The following is a 20,871-nucleotide window of genomic DNA, read 5'->3' as shown; positions in this document are numbered from 1 at the left end:
AGTGGTAGTGGATGATTGTTTCTCAGACTGGAGGCCTGTGACTAGTGGTGTGCCTCAGGGATCTGTGCTGGGGCCATTGTTGTTTGTTGTCTATATCAATGATCTAGATGATATCGTGGTAAATTGGATCAGCAAGTTTGCCAATGACACTAAGATTGGAGGCGTAGTGGACAGCGAGGAAGGCTTTCAAAGCTTGCAGAGGGATCTGAACCAACTGGAAAAATGGGCCAGAAAATGGCAGATGGAATTTAATGCAGACAAGTGTGAGGTGTTGCATTTTGGAAGGACAAATCAAGGTAGGACATACACAGTAAATGGTAGGGTACTGAGGAGTGCAGAGGAACAAAGGGATCTGGGAGTTCAGATACATAATTCCCTGAAAGTGGCGTCACAGGTAGACAGGGTTGTAAAAAAGGCTTTTAGCATCCTGGCATTCATAAATCAAAGTATTGAGTATAGGAGTTGGGATGTTATGGTGAGTCATTGTATAAGTCATTGGTGAGGCCAAATTTGGAGTATTGTGTGCAGTTCTGGTCACCTAACTATAGGAAGGATATCAGTAAGATTGAAAGAGTGCAGAGGAGATTTACTAGAATGTTGCCAGGTCTTCAGGAGTTGAGTTACTTATTCCTTGGAGCGTAGAAGAATGAAGGGAGATTTGATAGAGGTTTACAAAGTTATGAGGGGCACAGACAGAGTTAATGCGAGTAGGGTCTTTCCACCTAGATTAGGAGAGATAAGTATGAAAGGACATGGCTTTAGGGTGAAAGGGGAAAGGTATAGGGGGAACAATAGGGGGAACTTCTTCACTCAGAGAGTGGTGGGAGTATGGAACGGGCTGCCATCCGGTACAGTAAATGCAGGCTCATTCTTAAATTTTAAGAATAAATTGGATAGGTACATGGATAGGAGAGGTCTGGAGGGTTATGGACTGGGTGCAGGTAAGTGGGACTAGCGGAATAACATTTCAGCACAGTCTAGAAGGGTCAAATGGCCTGTTTTCTGTGCTGTAGTGTTCTATGGTTCTATGGTTCTATGGTTCTAACTCGCTCACATACCCACCACTTTGTGAAAAAGTTGCCCCTTTTGAATCTTTCCCCTCTCACTTTAAACCTATATCCTCTAGTTGTGGACTCACCTACCCTGGGGAAAAGACTATGGCTATTCACCCTATCTATGCCCCTTATGATTTTATAAACTATAAGTGATATAATTAAACATGGAATATTGAACAGTACCACACAGGATCTGGCCCTTCAATGGTCCTTTGGAATCTACTCGAAGCAAAAAAGAACTGCAGATGCTGGAAGTCTGAAGTAAAAATAGAGAAGCTGGAAATTCTCATCAGGTCAGGCAGCATATGAAGAGAGAGACAAGGGGAGAATGGTCAAAACATCGAATATAGAACAGTACAGCACAGGCACATGATGTTGTGCCAACCTATCTAAACACCAACTCCACCATCAATCTAACCCTTCCCTCTGACACAGCCCAAAACCCTCCAATTTTCTTACATCCATGTGCCTGTGTAAGAGTCCCTATTGTGTCAGCCTCTACCACCACCACCACCTCCCCACCCCCCACCCCAGCAGTGCGTTTCAGGCACCCACCACTCTCCATGTAAAAAAAACCTACCTCTGACATCTCCCTTAAACTTTCCTCCACTCACATTAAACGATGTCCTCTGGTATTGGCCATTGCCGCCCTGGGGAAAAGGTGCTGGCTGTCCACTCTGTCTATGCCTCTCATAATCTTATACACCTCCATCAAGTCGCCTCACTTCCTGCGTCGCTCCAAAGAGAAAAGCCCTCGCTCGCTCAACCTCTCCTCATAAGACATGTTTTCTAAGAACTAGTAAATCTTCGACTCTATTATCTTCATCGGACACTGATATCATGTTGAACCTCCAAATATTTCAGTCCAGGGGTAGTTAAAAAGAAAGGAACCAGCATCTTCCCAATCTGCCCGGTTATGTGGCCCGGACCTCCCCGCCCCGCACGTCACTCTCCCGGGGCCGGGACTTTGATGTGGGGGAGTGGTGTAACTCAGGGATAAAAAGCCGCTGCTTGCTTTGGCACCAGCTACTGCTTCCCTCGGCTGGAATCACTCCAAATCCTGCAGACTGACCGGCAGATTTTCCCCCCAGCCGTCGCACGGTGCGGGAGAACATTCTCTGCAGAGGATGAGCCTGGCATTGAACTCCAGCCTGGAGGAGCGCGATGGGGACAGGGTCCAACCGGACCCCAGCCCGCCCGGCAACGACAGCAGTGCGCTGCGGGACGCTGCGGGAAGCGACCTGGATGTGAACACGGATGTTTATTCCAAAGTGGTGGTCACGCTGATCTACATCGGTCTCTTCGTGCTGGGCTCGCTCGGTAACTTCATCACCATGTACACCCTGGTGAAGAAGAAGACGCTGCAGCACCTGCAGGGCACCGTGAACTACCACCTGGCCAACCTCGCCCTGTCCGACCTCCTCATCCTCCTACTCTGCATGCCCATCGAGCTCTACAACTTCATCTGGGTGCACCACCCCTGGGCTTTCGGCGACGCCGTGTGCCGGGGTTATTACTTTCTCCGGGACGCTTGCACCTATGCCACGGCGTTCAACATCGGCAGCCTCAGCGTGGAGCGCTACATGGCCATCTGTCACCCGTTCAAAGCCAAGACCCTGATGTCCAGCAGCCGCACCAAGAAGCTCATCTCCCTCATCTGGCTGCTTTCCTTCCTGCTCGCCACTCCGATGATCCTCACCATGGGGGAGAAGTATGCCAACCCAATCCCTGATCCGGATGACTTGATCTGCACCACTATCGTGGACGATTTGACCGTCAAAACCGTCATCCAGGCAAGTAGTTGGCTTTTTCTGCTCTGCCCGGGATGTTCTCTCTTGTCCGTTTCGTGTTGCCACCAGCCATGCAGTTGGAGTTGGTTTCCCACTCGTTTCAGTTCCACGTGGTTTTACAGCCGGGGCAGGTGGCGGCGTTCAAAGTGGGACTTTGTAGCTGGCAGTGTCCCGGGCCGTTTGTGTTGGGGAAGGATGGGTCGTCGGTGGGAGGAGAAGCTGGGAAAGCCGGGATGAGCTTGGAACAGGTTTACTGGCACAGAGTGGGGTGCAGGGGTGGAAATGAGCCCGAAGGGAGATCAGAAGTGCGAGGAAGATCAAGCTGCAGACCGACGCTTCCTTTGGACGTTCGGCCCGTCGAGCCCATGCCAGCTCCTTCAGTCCCACGCCGCGCGCTTTCCCCCTATCGCTGCATCTTATTGCGTCCGTCCCGTTCCCTCTGAGGACTCTGATTGACTCGGTTTCCATCCAACTCCCAGGCGGTGAGTTCCAGGCCAGAACTGCACTGCAGTTTCCTCACATCCCTCCCTTGCCTTTCGGCCAAAATTATAAATCCTGCTCCCTAATCCTCGAACCCATCAGCTAATAAGAACAGCTTCCTTTTGGAAATAGACACCTGCTTTTTTTTACACATTGGAAACGTTATTGACATTCAGAGCAGAACAAGCAAAACTCTAGACATGACTTTCCATACACTTGTACAGAGAGTTAAATCTGAATAGAGCTCTCCATCGTATTGTTAACGTTGTCTGCTAGGAAGAATTCATTATTTTTGTGCTAAAAAATGTGACCAATTGATATCCAGTTAGAAGAAGATGTGAATTTCCTCTGCCCAGTTTGTTCAGGGTTAAGGTTAATTCCTGATTGTATTTTATCTTGTTTATAATGAATCTGAAATTGGTTCAGTAGCTGGAATAAATAGTATAATTTTCATAATATAGTACTTGTGTAGCTGTGAGAATTCTGCATCAGAATATGGGTCCTTTTATTTTCTCTAACGAAACAATCGAGATATTTTCATAAAAATGATACTGTTCTGTAGTCATTATTTAAGTTTGCTTTCCTCTATTGAAATTGAAAGTTTAATTAATGGAACTTGCTGATTCTTCAGTATCTCTTTAACAATAGAGCCCCGCCGCTAATTATGAAGATTAGATGAGGAGTATGTGTACGGAAGGTTGCATGAATAACTGAAGAGTGTTTCTCCATTATACCTCCATGGCCTCCTGGTCTTTGATCTTTGTTGCTTAAGCATAAGATGGAATGAAATATTGGAGAGTCCTGTAAAGGACAAGCAATCCATCTTAACAGGAGTAACACCTAGATAGGGAAGGTAAAACAAAATCTTCTTCAAATTGTGCATTCGATAATAAGATGAACTAGAAGGGCTGATATTTTTGCCATATGGTTGAAAATTGTCAAGATACTTCTTGTTACCTTTGTGCAAAGTCACTTTACCCTCATACTTTTTCTTCATTTTCTCCTATTTTTGGTTCCCCGATCATCACCTTTATTCCTTCCATATCTATTTCTAATGTGAATATGATGAGCCCTCTTGCAGTACATCTTGCATGTGGGATTAAAGCACTGCTTTAAATTTTCTGCAGGTTTTCCATTCCAGAGAACAAAAAACTCAAATTCTATATCTTAATCTGGCAAGAAAATACTTGCATAATTACTGTACATCATTTACTGATGATTTAAATACATTGGGGAGTGAGAGCAGCTCTGTCAGTGCTCTCATTCACTCATTGACCAGATAAATTTTTTTTACAGTTTATCCCCATGAGCACCCTAGTTTTACCACATCAGAGAGCTTTTTTTGTCACTGGAAAGACCTTGGTCTCAATGATAAATCATAACGGAAAAGTGAAGCAGGAGGCATATTATGCAAGACATATCTTCATGCAAAATTAGATGACAAGGATCCAGGTTAGATGTGAGAATGCACACTTTTAGAATCCTCATCCTCTGGAGCAGACCATCAAAGAACAACATGAGTGTGGTTCTGTTTAATCCTTCAAAGGAGAAGTAGACAACCTCTTGAGAGAGACAGACAGATTTCCATTTGCCAGAGTAGGATGTTATAAGCAATTATGGGTTACCAGAGTATTTGGTTGTTTTCAAGTGTAAAAGAATAATTTTGAAACATTTTTTCCTAATTGACCTTCATTTATCTCTCCGAGGTGATTCTATGATTAGGGGAAAGATGTAAAAGCTTGCAACATGGGCAAGCTTGATGGATTAGTTGGTTGTTTCACACCTCTGTAAAGCCAGTATCTGTGGGTGACTCCAGAGTGCTTGGGCTGGAACCAGTTCTTTGTTTTTTATTCTGTGATGCAGAACTATATCTGATATTTTTTTCGTAATAACCAGAGAAATGTTGGCACAGTTCTTGGGAGCAGGTTTATTTAGAACTATCACATGTAAGTTAAAGGGATTTGTTTGTGCAAGTCCTTTCATGTTTTATACTTTAGCTTAGGGGAACACCAAAATCGGTTTGTGGAAGTATGCAATAACCAGTTAACTAGCAAATTGAAAGAAGGTTTGGCCCAAACACTTTATTAGTTGGGCCCAAACACCAACTTTATTATTGTGACTGTGAATGAACCACACGGAAACTGAAGCTGTTTAAAAGGTCTTTATTCAGCACAACAGGCTGATGTGTTCTGGAAGAATCTCTCAGAAGAACGTCCCTGAAATCAAAGCACATTGAGTTTTATATTCTTTAAACACAAAGACAAAATAGTTAAGTTTCAGAGTAACTAATGTCTGTGATGAAACTTGTGATGGGAAACTGTGACTCTGTACAGAAAATCAAATTATATGATGAACCATGGCAGTAATGCATGAGAGGTTTATGGATATACCTTGAAGTAGACAGCTCTTGAAGGGAGAATGGTTCTTTAAGTCTGAGTACTAATTTTACAAATACCACTCATATTTTTAATTTCTAGAAATATTATTTAATAATAGTAGTCATATAATAGTGGCTGCTGTACATTGTTGGCTATTGTAGTATTATTTGTGCTAGGTAGGCTATTATTAATACTAGTGGAAACAGATATTTGAAGGATCACATTTCATTAACAAAGCAACATTTTGCAAAATGTCAATTTGGGAAATATCCCTATATTAAGTTCTATTTACAGCTTTCCTTGCATGTTATGGGCATTTACTTTTTAATCAATTTCCAATTGACACTCCTTTGGCTTCAGAACACATGTAAAGGCATGTCCCCAAACCAAATTAAATAACATTCATTCAATTAAAAAAAATGAATTTAATGGTGTATTAGGAGCTGCCTGAATTGTCAGAAATGCTAATTAGAACAATAATATATTCCAACTTCAATTTTCACCTGATCTCCAAACTGGCCCAACTTGTTTTACTCAAAATAGCATGTACTTTCTCATTCAGTCCTTTCTCCCAATCTTCTGGTTTATTTTATACAACTAGTGTTCCACATTTTCATTTTTTTTTAAGTTCACTGACAGCTATGCAGCTTTTCTTTATTTATGGCATTTGATTGTTTTACTGTTTGTTGCAGTAAACAGTTGCTTGAACAAGCTAATCATTTCTGAAATGTGAAACTTTTTAAAGACTGATCGGGAATTCAAACTGCATTAACATCGCAATTTCATTCACTTGGATGAAATTATCCCACGAGTGCTGTTTTATAATTGCAGCCCTCCTTACTACCATACAAACTCTGAATCAATAATCCAGAAATTCTGCAGCATAGTCAAAATGTTTGTGTGCTATGTGAAGGAATTTAATATGAAAACCAACTGTTAAATGCAATTGGTCCTTTGTGTGTGGATCATGCAGTTTATTAAGTTCATCCAGGGTCCTCTATGCAGATGAGGTCATATACACGAAGACTGTAGGACATTCAGTGTTTTTCAACAGCACCAAACACATCTGGGGACTGCTAACGGCATGGGTGACTCACACAGTAGACCTTAGCAAGATAGCTCATGATTGTTTCGATATGACTTAACAATCCCCAGCCTTACCTGGGGCGTATAGGGCTTGGTGAGATCACATTTAGTACCACCACTGCTATATAAAGAAGCATGTTAATATGTCAGGAGCAGTTCAGAACAAGTTTGCCAGACCAAATTATGGAAAAATTGGGCAGGCTGGGCTTGCATCCACTGCAATTTAGATGAGTGAGAAGTGGCTTGATAAAGTCCTCAGGTGTCTTGACAGGTGGATGCAGAGAGGGGAAATCCAATAAAATAAATAATCGTTCATTGAAGACAGGGATGAGGTGAGCTTTTCCCTCTCAGTGTGTCGTGGAACCCTCTTCCTCAAAGGTATTGGTATTGGTTTATTATTGTCATTTGTACCGAGGTACAGTGAAAAACTTGTCTTGCATACCGATCATGCAGGTCAATTCATTACACAGTGCAGTTACATTGGGTTAGTACAGAGTGCATTGATGTAGTACAGATAAAAACAATAACAGTACAGAGTAAAGTGTCACAGAAAAGAACATTATTAGTAATAGTTAGTGACATAGAGTTTAAACTTAAAAGTGTAGAACGATTAATAGTAAGGGTAATGAGTAGATCTGTAGAGAGCAGCTTGCAATGAGTCGCCACACTCCGGCGCCAGCTTGGTGGAAGCCGAGTCTTTGAAAATTGTTTAAGGCAGATGTAGATAGACTGTTGATAATCAAGGCCTGAAAGGATATCATGGATAGATAAGTACACAGAGTTAAGGTTACAGTCAACTTAGTATGATCTTATTGGATGGTAGAGAAGGCATGAGGGACAAAGTGGCCTACTCCTGCACCTAATTTACATATTTGTACGTTTGTATGTCTATGACAATTGAGTCCAAACATCGACCTAAGGTCTCAGAGGTCCTTCTTTTGTATTGTTCCTTCCTTATTTCAATATTAATTTCCCTCCTTATTTCAGTCACTTCTCCCACACCCTACTCGCCCAGCCTCATCCATCAAAGGACTCCAATTTAATTATGCACCCTACCACCCCTCTTTGCCTGAACCCCTACTGTCCAGACCTGATTTCACCACCCCCAACTCTCCCTATCACCTCCGCTTGACTTCTCTCAACCACCCAATCCCATATACCCATGATCCATGACATACCAGTTTTCCTCCACTATTTTCACAATGATGCTTCCCTACTAGTATATTACTGCAGGGGTGCAGTGTACAGAATAGGGCACCCTTGTAGACATAGTTTAGCATCTTTGTCAAACCACAGAAGATTTCTAACCCAATTATTTAAAGAACACTTAGCTATAAGAAAGTCAGAATCAGGTTTATTATCACTGACATATGTCATGAAATTTGTTGTTTTGTGGCAGCAGAAGAGAGCAAAGACATAAAATTACTATAAATTACAAAATAAATAAATAGTGCAAAAAATAAAGGAATAACAAAGTAGTGTTCATGGGTTCATGGACCGTTCAGAAATCTGATGGCGGACGGGAAGAAGTGGTTCGTAAATCATTGAGTGTGCATCTTCAGGCTTCTGTACCTCCTCCTCGATGGTAGTAACGAGAAGAGGGCATATCCTGGTGGTGAGGGTCCATAGTGATGGATGCCACCTTCTTGAGTCACCGCCTCTTGAAGATGTCTTCGATGGTGGGGAGGGTTGTGCCTGCGATGGAGCTGACTGAGTCTGCAACCCTCTGCAGCCTCTTACAATCCTGTGCATTGGAGCCTCCATACCAGGCTGTGATGCAATCAGTCAGAGTGCTCTCCACCATACATCTGTAGAAATTTACAAGAGTGACATACCAAATCTCCTCAAACTTCTAATGAAATAGAGCAGCTGGCATGCCTTCTTCATGATTGCATCAATGTGTTGGGCTCAGGATAGATCCTCCGAGATGTTGACGCCCAGGAACTTGAAGCTGCTCACCCTTTCCACCACTGGCCCCTCAATGAGGACTGGTGTGTGTTCTCCCGACTTCCCCTTCCTGAAGTTAACAATCAGTTCTTTGGTCTTGCTGACTTTTTGACACCACTCAACCAATCAATCTATCTCACTTCTGTACGCCTCTTCGTTGCTGTCTGAGATTCTACCAACAACAATGGTGTTATCGGCAAATTTATAGATGGCATTTGACCTATATTCAGTCACACAGTCATGAGTGTAGAGAGAGTAGAGCAGTGGGCTAAGCACGCATCCTTGAGGAGCGCCTGTGTTGATTGTCAGCATGGAGGAGATGTCGTTACCGATCTGTACTGACTGTGGTGTCCTGATAAGGAAGTCAAGGATCCAGCTGCAGAGGGAGGTACAGAGGCCCAGGTTTTGAAGCTGTTGTGAGAAAAGGTTCTTTGAGGTCTCAAAGGCCAAGGACTCTGGGCACAGTCTTTGGAGTTTGAAAAATGATTTATTCACAAAGACAGACATGGGAACAGAATGAATGGGAATGGATGCACACTAGCATGTGCGCACGCACACACACACACACACACACACACACACACACACGGGTGATTGCAAACGTGGGGGAAATCGCAATGGGGGTGAGATGCACACACACAACTAACTGGTTACAAATGATCAGGGAAAAAAACAATACGATACCTGAACCCCCGACTCTGTGCAAGCATCGGCTCTACGCTACCAGGAATCTACTCAGTACGCTCCTAACCCCTGTGGGAGTGCACACTTACCAATCGTCCCTTCGGCGCGGTTTCAATTCCTGCAGCAATCAAAAGAGAACCATGCACATGTGGCATTCTTTATAGTGCTGGAGAGCTGGGTGGAGCAAGCCCAGGTGATTCAAAAGGTCCAATAGGTCATGGCGAGGTACAAAGGTGTGTACAGAAGCCAATGGTCAAGAGTGTGCACTAATGGGTGGGTGGAGCTAGACCTTGATTGACAGTGGTATCGCTTTCGACCAGTTCTCAATGGTGTCACGTGACAGCCATGATCTTTCACACTACAGAAGCTTGTTGATTAATACTGAGGGGATGATGGTGTTGAATGCTGAGCTGTAATCGACTAACAGCAGCATGATGTATGTTTTGCTGTTGTCTAGGTGCTCCAAATCAGAGTGGAGAGTCAGTGAGATTGTATCCACTTTAGACCTGCTGTGGCCGTAGGCAAATTACAGAAGGTCCAGGTCCTTACTCAGGCAGGAATTAATTCTAGCCATGACCAACCTCTTAAAGGACTTCATCACAGTAGATGTGAGTGCTACCGGACAATAGTTGTTGAGGCAGTTCACCCCGCTCTTCTTGGGCTCTGGTATGATTGCTGCTCTTTTGAAGCAGGTGGGAACCTCAGACCACAGCAGTGAGAGATTGAAGATGTCCCTGAACACTCCAGCCAGTTGGCTGGCACAGGTTTTCAGTGCCTGGTCAGGTACACTGTCAGCATATTATGAGAATATGTTTATAATTGTTACCGTTCTTACCAATTTCAACATAAAAACACAAGAAAATTGAAGACGGAAAAGGCCACTGAGGCCCTCAAGCCTGCCCAGCCATTCAGTATGATTATGGCTGATCTTCCCCATGCCTTTACTCCTCCTCTTTGCAAGTTCCCCATAGCCCTCAATTCCCTAAACATTCAAAAATATCTCATTCTTTAAATACCCCCAATGATCTAGCCTCCACAAACTTTAAATTTTAAATTTTTAGAAAAGTTTTATTTACAGCATGGTAACGGGCCCTTCTGGCCCAACGAATCCGTGCTGCCCATTTTTTAAAACCTAAACTAACCTACCTGTACGTCTTTGGAATGTGGGAGGAAACTGGAGCACCCAGAGGAAACCCACGCAGACACAGGAGAACGTACAAACTCCTTACAGACAGCGAGGGGAATCGAACCCCGATCGCTGGCGCTGTAATAGCGTCGCGCTAACCGCTACGCTACCGTACCGCCCATAACGCTACCGTGCCGCCAAACTTCCAGAGCAGAGACTTCCAGAGATTCACCAGCTTCTGCAAGAAGAAGTTGCTGCACATTTTTGTTAACAGCCCCTTGGGGCTTGTCTCTCCGTCTCACTGCAGAGCTTTCATCGGCAGCTCAGAGATCTCCCAATTATTCTACACCTCTCAAGTCTCAATTGTTTTTCTTTCTTTTCACTGTTTTACCCCAATTTCACCTGGTAAAATAAACCCAAAAGATTTACAGGAAATTTGTTTTTAAAAAGATCAAAACCATGGAGCACTGTATATTTCCGAATGGACTGTCAAAGTATTGCCTAAATGTACATCAGCACAAGGTACAGAATACAAGCAACAATCTGATACGTTGTGAGCAATGTTATAAATCTATAATTCATTCCTGTCACTCTCATTCTAATGGAGTCATTAACTCATATGAAACAAATGGAATAACACAGTTGTTAAGATAATGGAACATGTGTGTTTCCATGATAACATTACCCAATTTTATTTCTGGGCCTAAATCATTAATTATTGTACAGGCTAACCATGAATTCACAATGAGCTGTTCTCTACTCTCAGTAAGTATACATGTAATTTATTCTTTGGGCACAGTAAGTGAGGACACAGTACTGAGCAGTTTTGCGATCATCAACTTCAGAGCAGATGATATTATTTGCAATGGTGTTTCTTACTCTTCACATTTATTTGATACCTATTTTAATATCAGGTGGACTCCCAAAAGCAATTTATTGATTGGAATTTCCAGAAAAGCATTCAGAGCTCTGATTATCTGAATTTTTAAAATCTTTTTCTGCATAGAGGAGTATAACAAAAGTGTTGTAATAAGACAGGAAGACTAAATTAGAATGACATCTGTGCATTAAAGCAGGTTACTAATATTAAATATTCACAACATGAACCCATTGATTAAGTGCAATGAATTTTTTGTATGTTTTTAAAATATAAAGTGCATTAAATTGGTTTGCTGAGAGTAATTCCTTTATTCTGTTATAATTTGCATTCTAAACTTTAATTTTCTTTTATTTTTCAATATATTTAATATATTTGATTTCCCATTTCTGGATCAGTGTTTGTGATAAAATATAACTCAATTCAAAATGTTTGAATTAATTACCGTCTCATGAATTGTACCTATTAAAAACAGTGCTTCACAATCCAAGTGTGGAGTATTTTCATCCCATGGACTGCAGCAGTTCAAGAAGGCAGTTCCCCGTTGCGTTCTCAGTGGAAGTTAGGAATAGCCAATAAATGGTGACCTTTCCAGTGGTGAGCACATTCCAGGGATGATTATATATTTCAATAAGATCTTCTTTCACTCTTTGAACTCCAGAGAGTATAAGTGCTCCCTTTATTGGATGCCCCATTTAAGAACCCATCAAGCATTTACTGCACTCTCTCCAAGGCAACTACATTGTTCCTTGGGTAAGGAGATCAAAATTCTGTGCAGAAATGGCATGAGTAAAATCATTGAGATTTCAGGACTTGCTCAATGCAATCTCAAATCTATTATTTATAGGGACAATCAAAAGATGGAAATTGATGTAGTTGCACAAAGAGGGTGAAGTTTCATGGTAGAGTCAAGGCCCTTAAGGGCGTTGTTACCAGTTTAACAACACATTGCTTTCTGTGCTGCTGAGCACAGTGAGGAGCTGGGGAGAAATGCTCTTTCTCAGCCACAGGAGGAAGCTGCTCGTGCCAGAAAGGAGATAAGTGTCTAAGTAATTGGAACAGATGTGAGTCCAGAGGCTCAACTCCACTTGCCTGTCTGTTCCCTGATCTCTCTATAGTTCTAGACACTATCCATTTCAGCCTTGGGGGGTGATTCATAATGGGAGCAATATGCCTTGATATCAAACTCCACACAGGAAGGACCTTAATGGCCTAACCAGGTCTGTAGAGATTTGTAGAATTGCGTATTCACCTATATACAGCTGTGTGCATCAACCCATCCTTTCTTCACCTCACAGTCTACCTTGTCATGGCCTTGCACCTTATTGTCTACCTGCACTGCACTTTCTCTGTAACTGTAGCACCATATTCTGTATGGTTGAAGTTTTTCACTGTACCTTGGTACATGTGACAATAATAAGCCAATTACGAATCACGTTAACAGGAGAGTGATTCCTTTATTTTCCATTTTTGAAGGGGATGTCCTCATTTACCATGAATTGTTTGAACATGATTAATCCCAGTCCATTGCCATCTGCACAAATTGAAGCCAGGTAATTCCTGCTCTACCACTTTGGCTCCTGGAAAGGAATATCTTCTGATCTACTGTTTGACTATTTTGGGCAACAACTACCCATATCCTGCCAAGATGACAACTAGGATGATGCTTATGCAACTTCCTAATCATTACCACCTTTTTTCTCATCCAGAAGTGTATGTTTTTCTTTACTGTTTTTAAAATACCAGCCTATGTTCTAGCTTAAGTGTCTCCTAGCAACCAGTTTCCTAATCCAAGCTTCATGATGAAATGTCAGCATTTTGCCATCTTTGCTCCCCTGTCAAAATGCCAGAACAAGGAATGCTGGGAATACTCTTTTAAAACTGCCATTCTTTGATGCTTTGAGCTGGGGAAAGTATTAGGAAAAGGGTCATTCAAGACTGTTGACTAGTGAATAATGAAGCCATCATGACAACTGCAAAGAGTCCCGGGAACAAAGAGCTGTGATTCTGTCACGGTGATCGCTAATCAGCTGCGCATTCATTGAATGATAACCTTGCCCAACAATAGTGGCTGCAAGTTAAGTGTCCTGGTGGCTTAATTTATGACACTCTGAACATGTGAGAAGCCAACAAATGCAGGAAATCACAGGACATCCCTGCCGATGGCTACTGAAAAACAACGTGACTGTTGTTCTAAACATTCACACACAGGCTGATGGATTTATGACCTGCAGACTGACGAGGGAAATATCACTTGTTCCATCCTGGTGGGAGCCCAAGGCAAAAGAGACATTCACTGGGATATGATTTAGTTGTACAGGTCTATTACAGAGTATTGAAACAATCATTGCTCTTCAGCCACACATAATTCTAGGGATTTAGGCATTTCTTGTTAGTTATTCACTTTTTCAGGATGTGCGTGTCACTAGAAAGGACAGCATTTATTGCCCATTCCATATTGCCCTGAGCAAGGTGGTTTGCTTGGTCATTTCAAGAGTCAACCACATGGCTAGCAGTCTGGAGTCACAAATAGGCCAAATCAGGAAAGGTAATAATGAACTAGATGGATTTTTACAACAATTTGATAGTTCTGTGGCGACCTTTATTAAATCTAGTACTTATTAAATTCTACATTATTATCTGAATTTAAATTCCACAGCTGGGATTTGAACTAGAGTATTTGATAGTCTAGCCTCTTGCTTCCTAGACTTGTGACTTAACCACTAGGCCATCCTTCCCTGCCCACTTCTCCTTGACCCCTGGCACTTTCCCCTGCAACTACAGGAGGCGCAACACTTATTCCAATGCCTACTCCCTCACCAACATCCAAGGACTTAAACAGCCCTTGCAGCTGAGGCAAAAATTCACATACATCGCCACCTACCTCATCTATTGTGTCAAGTGCTCCCGATGTGGCCTCCTCTACATGGGTAAGACCAAGCACAGACCAGGTGACCAATTTGATGAGTACCAACCATCCCAAACTCCCATTTTCATGCCATTTGAACACCCCTTCCCTTTCCCACAGCGACCTGTCCACCCTTGGCCTTCTCCACTGCCAAGGCAAGACCCAGTGTAAACTAGAAGAAAAACACCTTATATCCCACCTGGGTAGTCTACAACCCAATGGTACAAACATTGAATTTTCCAACTTCAGGTTAGCTTTACTTACTGTGTTGCCCTCTCTTCCTCCTTCCAATTCACCTCTGGTCCTTCCATTTTTGTTCCCTTTCCCATACTCCCCCTCCAACCCACCATCACCCATTTACGTCCACCTCCCCCTCTTAGTTCCACCTACCAACTACTCACACACTTTACCCACCCTATCCCCTCCCCCAACTGGTTCCACCTGCCTTTCCTCTCTCCCTTAATGGCTCCCATTATCACCACCCTTACTTACCTGATTCCAGCACTTGTACAGTTGTGTCCCTGCTTATTACCCTTCAGCCTCTACCCCCACCTTTACCCCCTCCCCCCAAAACCTGGCTCCATCTGACTTTCTTCCTTGTCTTCCTCCACCTATTAGCTACCTGTCTCTGTCTCTTCTACCCCTCTCCGTCCCCCACTGGCTTCTTCTGCCCATTATCCTTCACCCCCTCCTCAATCCACTTGTCACCAAGTGGCCTGTCTCACCCCTTCGCCCTCTCTTCTTTATACCGGCTGTCTTCCCTCTCCACTCTCAGTCCTAAAGAGGGCAGGCACGGTAGTGTAGCGGTTAGCGTAACGCTATTACAGCACCAGCGACCTGGGTTCAAATCCAGCCACTGTCTGTAAGGAGTTTGTACGTTCTCCCCATGGCTGTGTGGGTTTCCTCCGGGTGCTCCGGTTTCCTCCCGCATTCCAAAGACGTACGGGTTAGGAAGTTGTGGGCGTGCTATATTGGCGCTGGAAGCGTGGCGACACTTGCAGGCTGCCCCCAGAACACTCTACGCAAAAGATGCATTTCACTGTGTTTCAATGTACATGTGTCTAATAAAGATCTTATCTTATTTTATCTTAAAGCAGGGTCTTGAACTGAAACATTGGCAATTCCTCCACCCCCGCCCCCGCCCCCACACACACAAAAATACAAAAATGCTGCTCAACCCTCTGTGTTCTTTCAGCAGTTTGGTGTCTACTTAAATGTTGATATCATTGGCATTTAGATTGTAGTAGACGTGTGAAGTAAGTAATTATGGAAGAATTCTAAAATTAATTAATCATCCAAAATGTCATCTGTCGCTCAGTTGGCTGTGTGCTAACCTCTCAACCAGATGGTTCTGGGTTCAAATCCATCTCCACAGACCCAAGTGTGAAAATCCCAGTGCAGAACTGACAGAATGATTAAGATAATTTGTTAAATTTAGGCTCAGTTTGTTCCCTCAGAGGATATAAAAGCAGGAGTTATTACCCGGGTTCTGGACAATAATAATCCTTCACACAAGATTGCAAAAATACTGGTCATCACAGGCTTTTGTTGGAATTAGTTGTGCACAATTTGGCTGCTGTATGCTTTGTGATATCCTGAAATGGATGCAGAAGGTATCATATAAATGCATGTCTTGGTTTCATACAGATTAAAGACACAATCAGATGTGTTTCTGGAACCAACAAGTGTATGCAATGTGAAGGCTGTGAAAGAAGAATCTTTCACACATGTTCTTTTCCCATTCTCAGTGTTCCTTGTACATTTTCTGAAGGAATCATCTCAGAAAAGGGAAGTATTTCTATCTATAATCTACTTTTTAAAATCCTTTTCTACTCCGGGAACAGTTTCTGCTTTCTATGGTCAATATTGCCAAGGTAACTATGATATCATTCAGAGCCATAGAACTTGGCACAGTTTCTGTTCACCACACTTCAGTTAATAGATGCCATTTAACTTGCAGAAGAAATTTTGTTTATCAAACACTCTGTCACGTTCTCCATTAAAGAATCATTTCCATAGCTATTTTCCTGCAGATTCTTTAAACGTTCACCCATTTTATCAAGTCACCAGTTCCTTTATGCCACCAATATCTCTCAACACAAAAAAATCAGTGAATAGTATTCCCATAAATGTCTAAACATCCAAAGATCTATAAAATAGTGATATCTGAAACATCTAAAGAGTTTCTTTCCCAGTTTGAAACTTAGAGTTAACTCATTCAGGTGATGCAATATAGAATAAATCGTAATTAGTTAAGTGTTATCCACTAGTCACTGGTAGCAAAATTCAGATTCATTTAGAACTTGGTTCCTATTTATGCTTTTACTATTCTCAAAGACAATTAAGTGCTGTATTCAGTAGTAATTGAATCTTCATGGTTTCAGTTGTGCAAGAAAATTTGAAGAATGTTTGATTGTAGTTAGCCACACACTTTTAATTTTCTTCCCAATACGCAGATATAGAAGTTATTTCATTCAACTGTCCGTCATTGTTTGGCCCCTGGAAATTACTACCCTTTGCACCCTAAAAGCCATAAAAATCAACCTAATGACTGATTAATCTAGTGATTCTATCATGTTCTCAGTGTATATTCTAAACACACCTTACAGTAAATAGCACAATATTCTGTATGCCTTATATTTTTACAAATTACTTTTCAAATTATTTTGGATCTCAGTAATGATTTCTACAATAAATGTGGGTTTTTAAGTATATTGCAATAATTATATAACTCTTTTTAACAGTAAATAATTAGCACTTAAACATGCTGCCTCTGAACACTTCACTGTAGAAGTTTTATTTTCTAGCTTACTTTTTGTAATGATCTTTATAATGTTACTTTCCACACTTTGGTTTAAAATTGGTGCATGTTGCTCAGGGATAATACTGCTGTGATAGGACATCAAAACAGTCACTTTGTAAAGTGATTGTTCTATGCTAAAAGGTGACACAAAGTGGTTCAAGTTTTCCTTCAGGGACAGTGACAGTAATTCTGGCAGGAGTCAGGAAAATGAAGGGCAATATCACACCCCAATGGCTCCAGGTATTCCTATTCAATACTTTAAAAAGCAGAGGTCACTCCTGCTCCATTCAATGCCAGTGAATCAGAAGGGGTCGCATTCAGGGCCAAGGCTTCTCTATCAAGTTTCTTGGCCTGAACTTGAGGCCAGCAGAAAACTCCCCATGTTTACTGCTGACTTCAGTGCTATGTTCAAATTTACCTTTCTCAGACCTGGCACTGTCAACATGTTGCCCAAAGCCACACTCATCCAAAATGGTGAGGATATGGTAACGGGGATTTTTGTGATGTAATCTATCACAAGGAGACAGAACAAACCATACCCCTGGTTTAGCCTGCTGTCAAACCTGACATTAAAAAACTAGTAACATTTTAATAAGTCTAAACATTAAAATAATTGAAAATATTAAAACATTTAAAAATGCTTATAAACAAATAAAAACATTAAAGCAAAGTCAATTAATTGAAGAAAATGTAAATGTTATCATATTTCGCTGTGTCCATCACAGCCATTCCATGTATCAAGATCTAACCTGACACAGATTCAGTGCAAATGCAATAGAATTGCAGCAAGCTTGTGGACTTCAGACCACAGTTCAGGGAGTTACTGGCAAAGGCTAGCCAGCAAGTTCTCAATTCCTGAATTTGTGTGGGAATTGTGAACTATGTCACACTAACACAGAGAAGTGCTGGCAGTCTGGAGTGGAGAGGCCAGCAGTTCCCAATAAGTTCCAGACCATGATTTGCTTTTCCAGCTCAACAGTTATCCATTGGGAACTAAAGAAAGTACAAATCTACCAGCATCCAGAAGAACACATGTGACCACAAATGGGAAGGCATGCAGGCTAGGGGGCGAGCACCCTGGGCCCCTAATATGAATTCAATCCTTTTCTAAAGAAATATTCTACCCTCCTCTCTTACACATTGATATAAGAGAGAAGCAACATGGGCACTTGAGGTAGAGAGGTGGGCATCTTTTCAAATGGCAGGTGATTGATAGAGATGTGCACAAAGGGAAATAATGTGCCCTTCTGCTAACCCTATACATATTAATGCAGTGTCAGAGGACAATTTAGGGGAATGATCCCAGTTCAACCTTAAAAAGTACACGGATTTCTTTGTTGGTGGTAATTGATGTTTCTATTTTATAATTGCATCTATTTGTTTCACTTGAAGGTAAATGCATTCCTGTCCTTTGTCATACCCATGATAATGATCTCAGTCTTGAACACAATCATCGCCAATCAGCTAATAGCAACCTTCAAGCATGCAGCTCAAGACAGTCAGATGTGCACGATCGAGGGACAGCAAAACACACTGAGCATTTCGGTGGAGCCAAGCCGGATCCAATCCCTTCGACATGGAGTCAAAGTTCTCAGTATGTATCAGCTCTTCATTATTTACTAATACATGCCTTAAAAAAGACTTGGTTTTGAAGCAAGACTTCATTCTCCTACAGCTCTCTGACAGTATGTGACCAGTAAGGTTTCTCTAGGCAATGCACGTGATGTGCAGTTCAACAAATGACACCAGAAATTTCCTCATAATGTTATCCAATTGACTGCTACACTTTCAATGGAAGGTCAGTGGAAACCTCAAGTGCTCCTCCTGATCCTAGACGCACTGCAGAATTGGGTTTCCACCATTCTTTTGCCATGATTGTGCCATTTTGATTGGAAGAAACACTGGAGGAAATTTTGTGCCAATGAAGAATGAAATGACCATGAAATACTTACTCTGCAAAAGCAGTGAGCAACAATTGAAATATCCTGGTACAACACAATTTTAAAAGAGATTACACTTACTGCTATTACTCGTACTTGCCAGTACTGCCAACTCAGTTTCGCAGAACTCTCAGTTTGAGTCTGTTTAGAAGAAATATTACAATTGAAATATAATAGAAGGCCAGTTTCATTTTTAATGAAGTGAGGGAAGTTATTGTGATGGAGTAATATTCAGTTAAGCAAGCAGCTTGGTGCAGTGAGTGGCGGAGATGCTGGGTAATGGGGGTTTGTGTGAAGAGGAATGGAGAGGTTAGGAAAGATGCCGAGACAATGTACCTCAAGGTCTCAGACTCCATCCCACAAGAGAGAAAAGAACATCAGAAATAAAAGCAGGAGGCAGCCCGATGTCCCCTGAACCTACCTCCACCAATTAATAAAATTGTGATTGATCTGTTTTTTGACCTTAACTTTGCTCCTCCCCGATCCCCATAACCTGATTTCCCAATAGTTCAGGTATCTCGCTCAGCCATGAATGCGATTGGTTCTTCAGCATCCGCATTCCCTAGGGTGGAGAATTCCACATTGACACAACTCTCTAAGAGAAGAATTTCATCCTCAGTCTTAAGTGCCTGACTCCAGCCTGGGACTATGCCCCATAGTTCTAGACTCCTCCACAAGAGGAAGCATCCCAACAGCACCCACCCTGTCAAGTCCCCTCAGAATTATATGTGCATCGACGAGATCACTTCTCACTCACCTAAACTCATGAGGGTAGGTCCATTTTAATCAATCTTTCCTCTTACAGTAACTGCATCATCCCAGGAATCGGCCAATTTTCGCTCCACCACCTTGAAGGCATACAAAACTACTCACAGTACTCCAGGTGTGGTCTATTCAAAACATGGAGATGCAGCAAAATGTCTTGTACTCCATCCCCTTTGTAAAAAGACTTACAATTTTGGCTGATGGGAGCTATGGATGAAAGTACCTCAGATAGTCAAGCTGTACATAGCAATGAACTAGATTGATCCCTCTGCTATTTGCCTGCTTCTGATAATCATAGGGTTGCTCTTTACCCTAATTGTCTACTAGAACAGGTCTGTTCTCAGTTTCTGTTTAACCATCAAAACTGTGCCTTCCTGGTATATTGATGTGTTTATGTCCCTTCTGTGGCATACGTTATTTGTTGGTATCATGTCATTATATGCCCCGGCTATTAGTTTTGTTTTCAATAAATTCATGGGCCCAGGTTTATCATTCCCAATGTTCCTTTATCAGTCATAGTTACTGCCATTTAATATACCACAAAGTAAAACAATCTAAGGCTCTTATCTGGTGTAATAAGAACAGAAAATACTGGAAACATACAGCAGGTCAGGCAGCATCTTGTGGAAAGAGAAACAGAGTTAATGTTTCAAGCCAAAGACTCAGTTCTGAACAGATGAGTCCTTACTTAGCAAGTAATTTCACATGGTATTTTTGACAAGGTCCCACATGGTAGGTGGGTCCAAAAGGTTAAGGCACAACGGATCCGAGGTGTGTTGGCAAACTGGATCCAAAATTGGCTTGGTGATAGGAGGCAGAAAGTAGTGTTGGATGGGTGTTTTTCTGATGAGAAGTCTCTAACAAGTGGTGTACCGCAGAGATTGGTTCTGGGACCTTTGTTGTTTGTAATATATAAAAATGACTTAGATGAGAATGTAGGTGGTCTGATTAGGAAGTCTGCAGACAACATGAAAATTGGTGGAGTCATAGATAGCGAAGAAGGTTGTCTAAGGATGCATAGATCAGCTGGAA

At 42.1% G+C, this 20,871-nt stretch overlaps 1 protein-coding gene across 1 annotated transcript in view; it reads left to right on the top strand.

The window, feature by feature from the left end:
* Positions 1-2,182: 2,182 nt before the first annotated feature.
* ntsr1 (neurotensin receptor 1 (high affinity)) overlaps positions 2,183-20,871 on the top strand; it is a 31,268-nt gene continuing 12,579 nt past the window's right edge. Inside the window, exons 1-2 of the mRNA XM_052031677.1 lie at positions 2,183-2,848; positions 18,527-18,728. Coding sequence (XP_051887637.1) covers positions 2,183-2,848; positions 18,527-18,728 — 868 coding nt within the window. The remainder of the gene's footprint in view (positions 2,849-18,526; positions 18,729-20,871) is intronic.

This window comes from Pristis pectinata, chromosome 16 (assembly GCF_009764475.1).
Source record: "Pristis pectinata isolate sPriPec2 chromosome 16, sPriPec2.1.pri, whole genome shotgun sequence".
Lineage (NCBI taxonomy): Eukaryota > Metazoa > Chordata > Chondrichthyes > Rhinopristiformes > Pristidae > Pristis > Pristis pectinata.
Note: the sequence above shows the minus strand (reverse complement) of the source record. Positions and strands in the feature narration are given on the sequence as shown.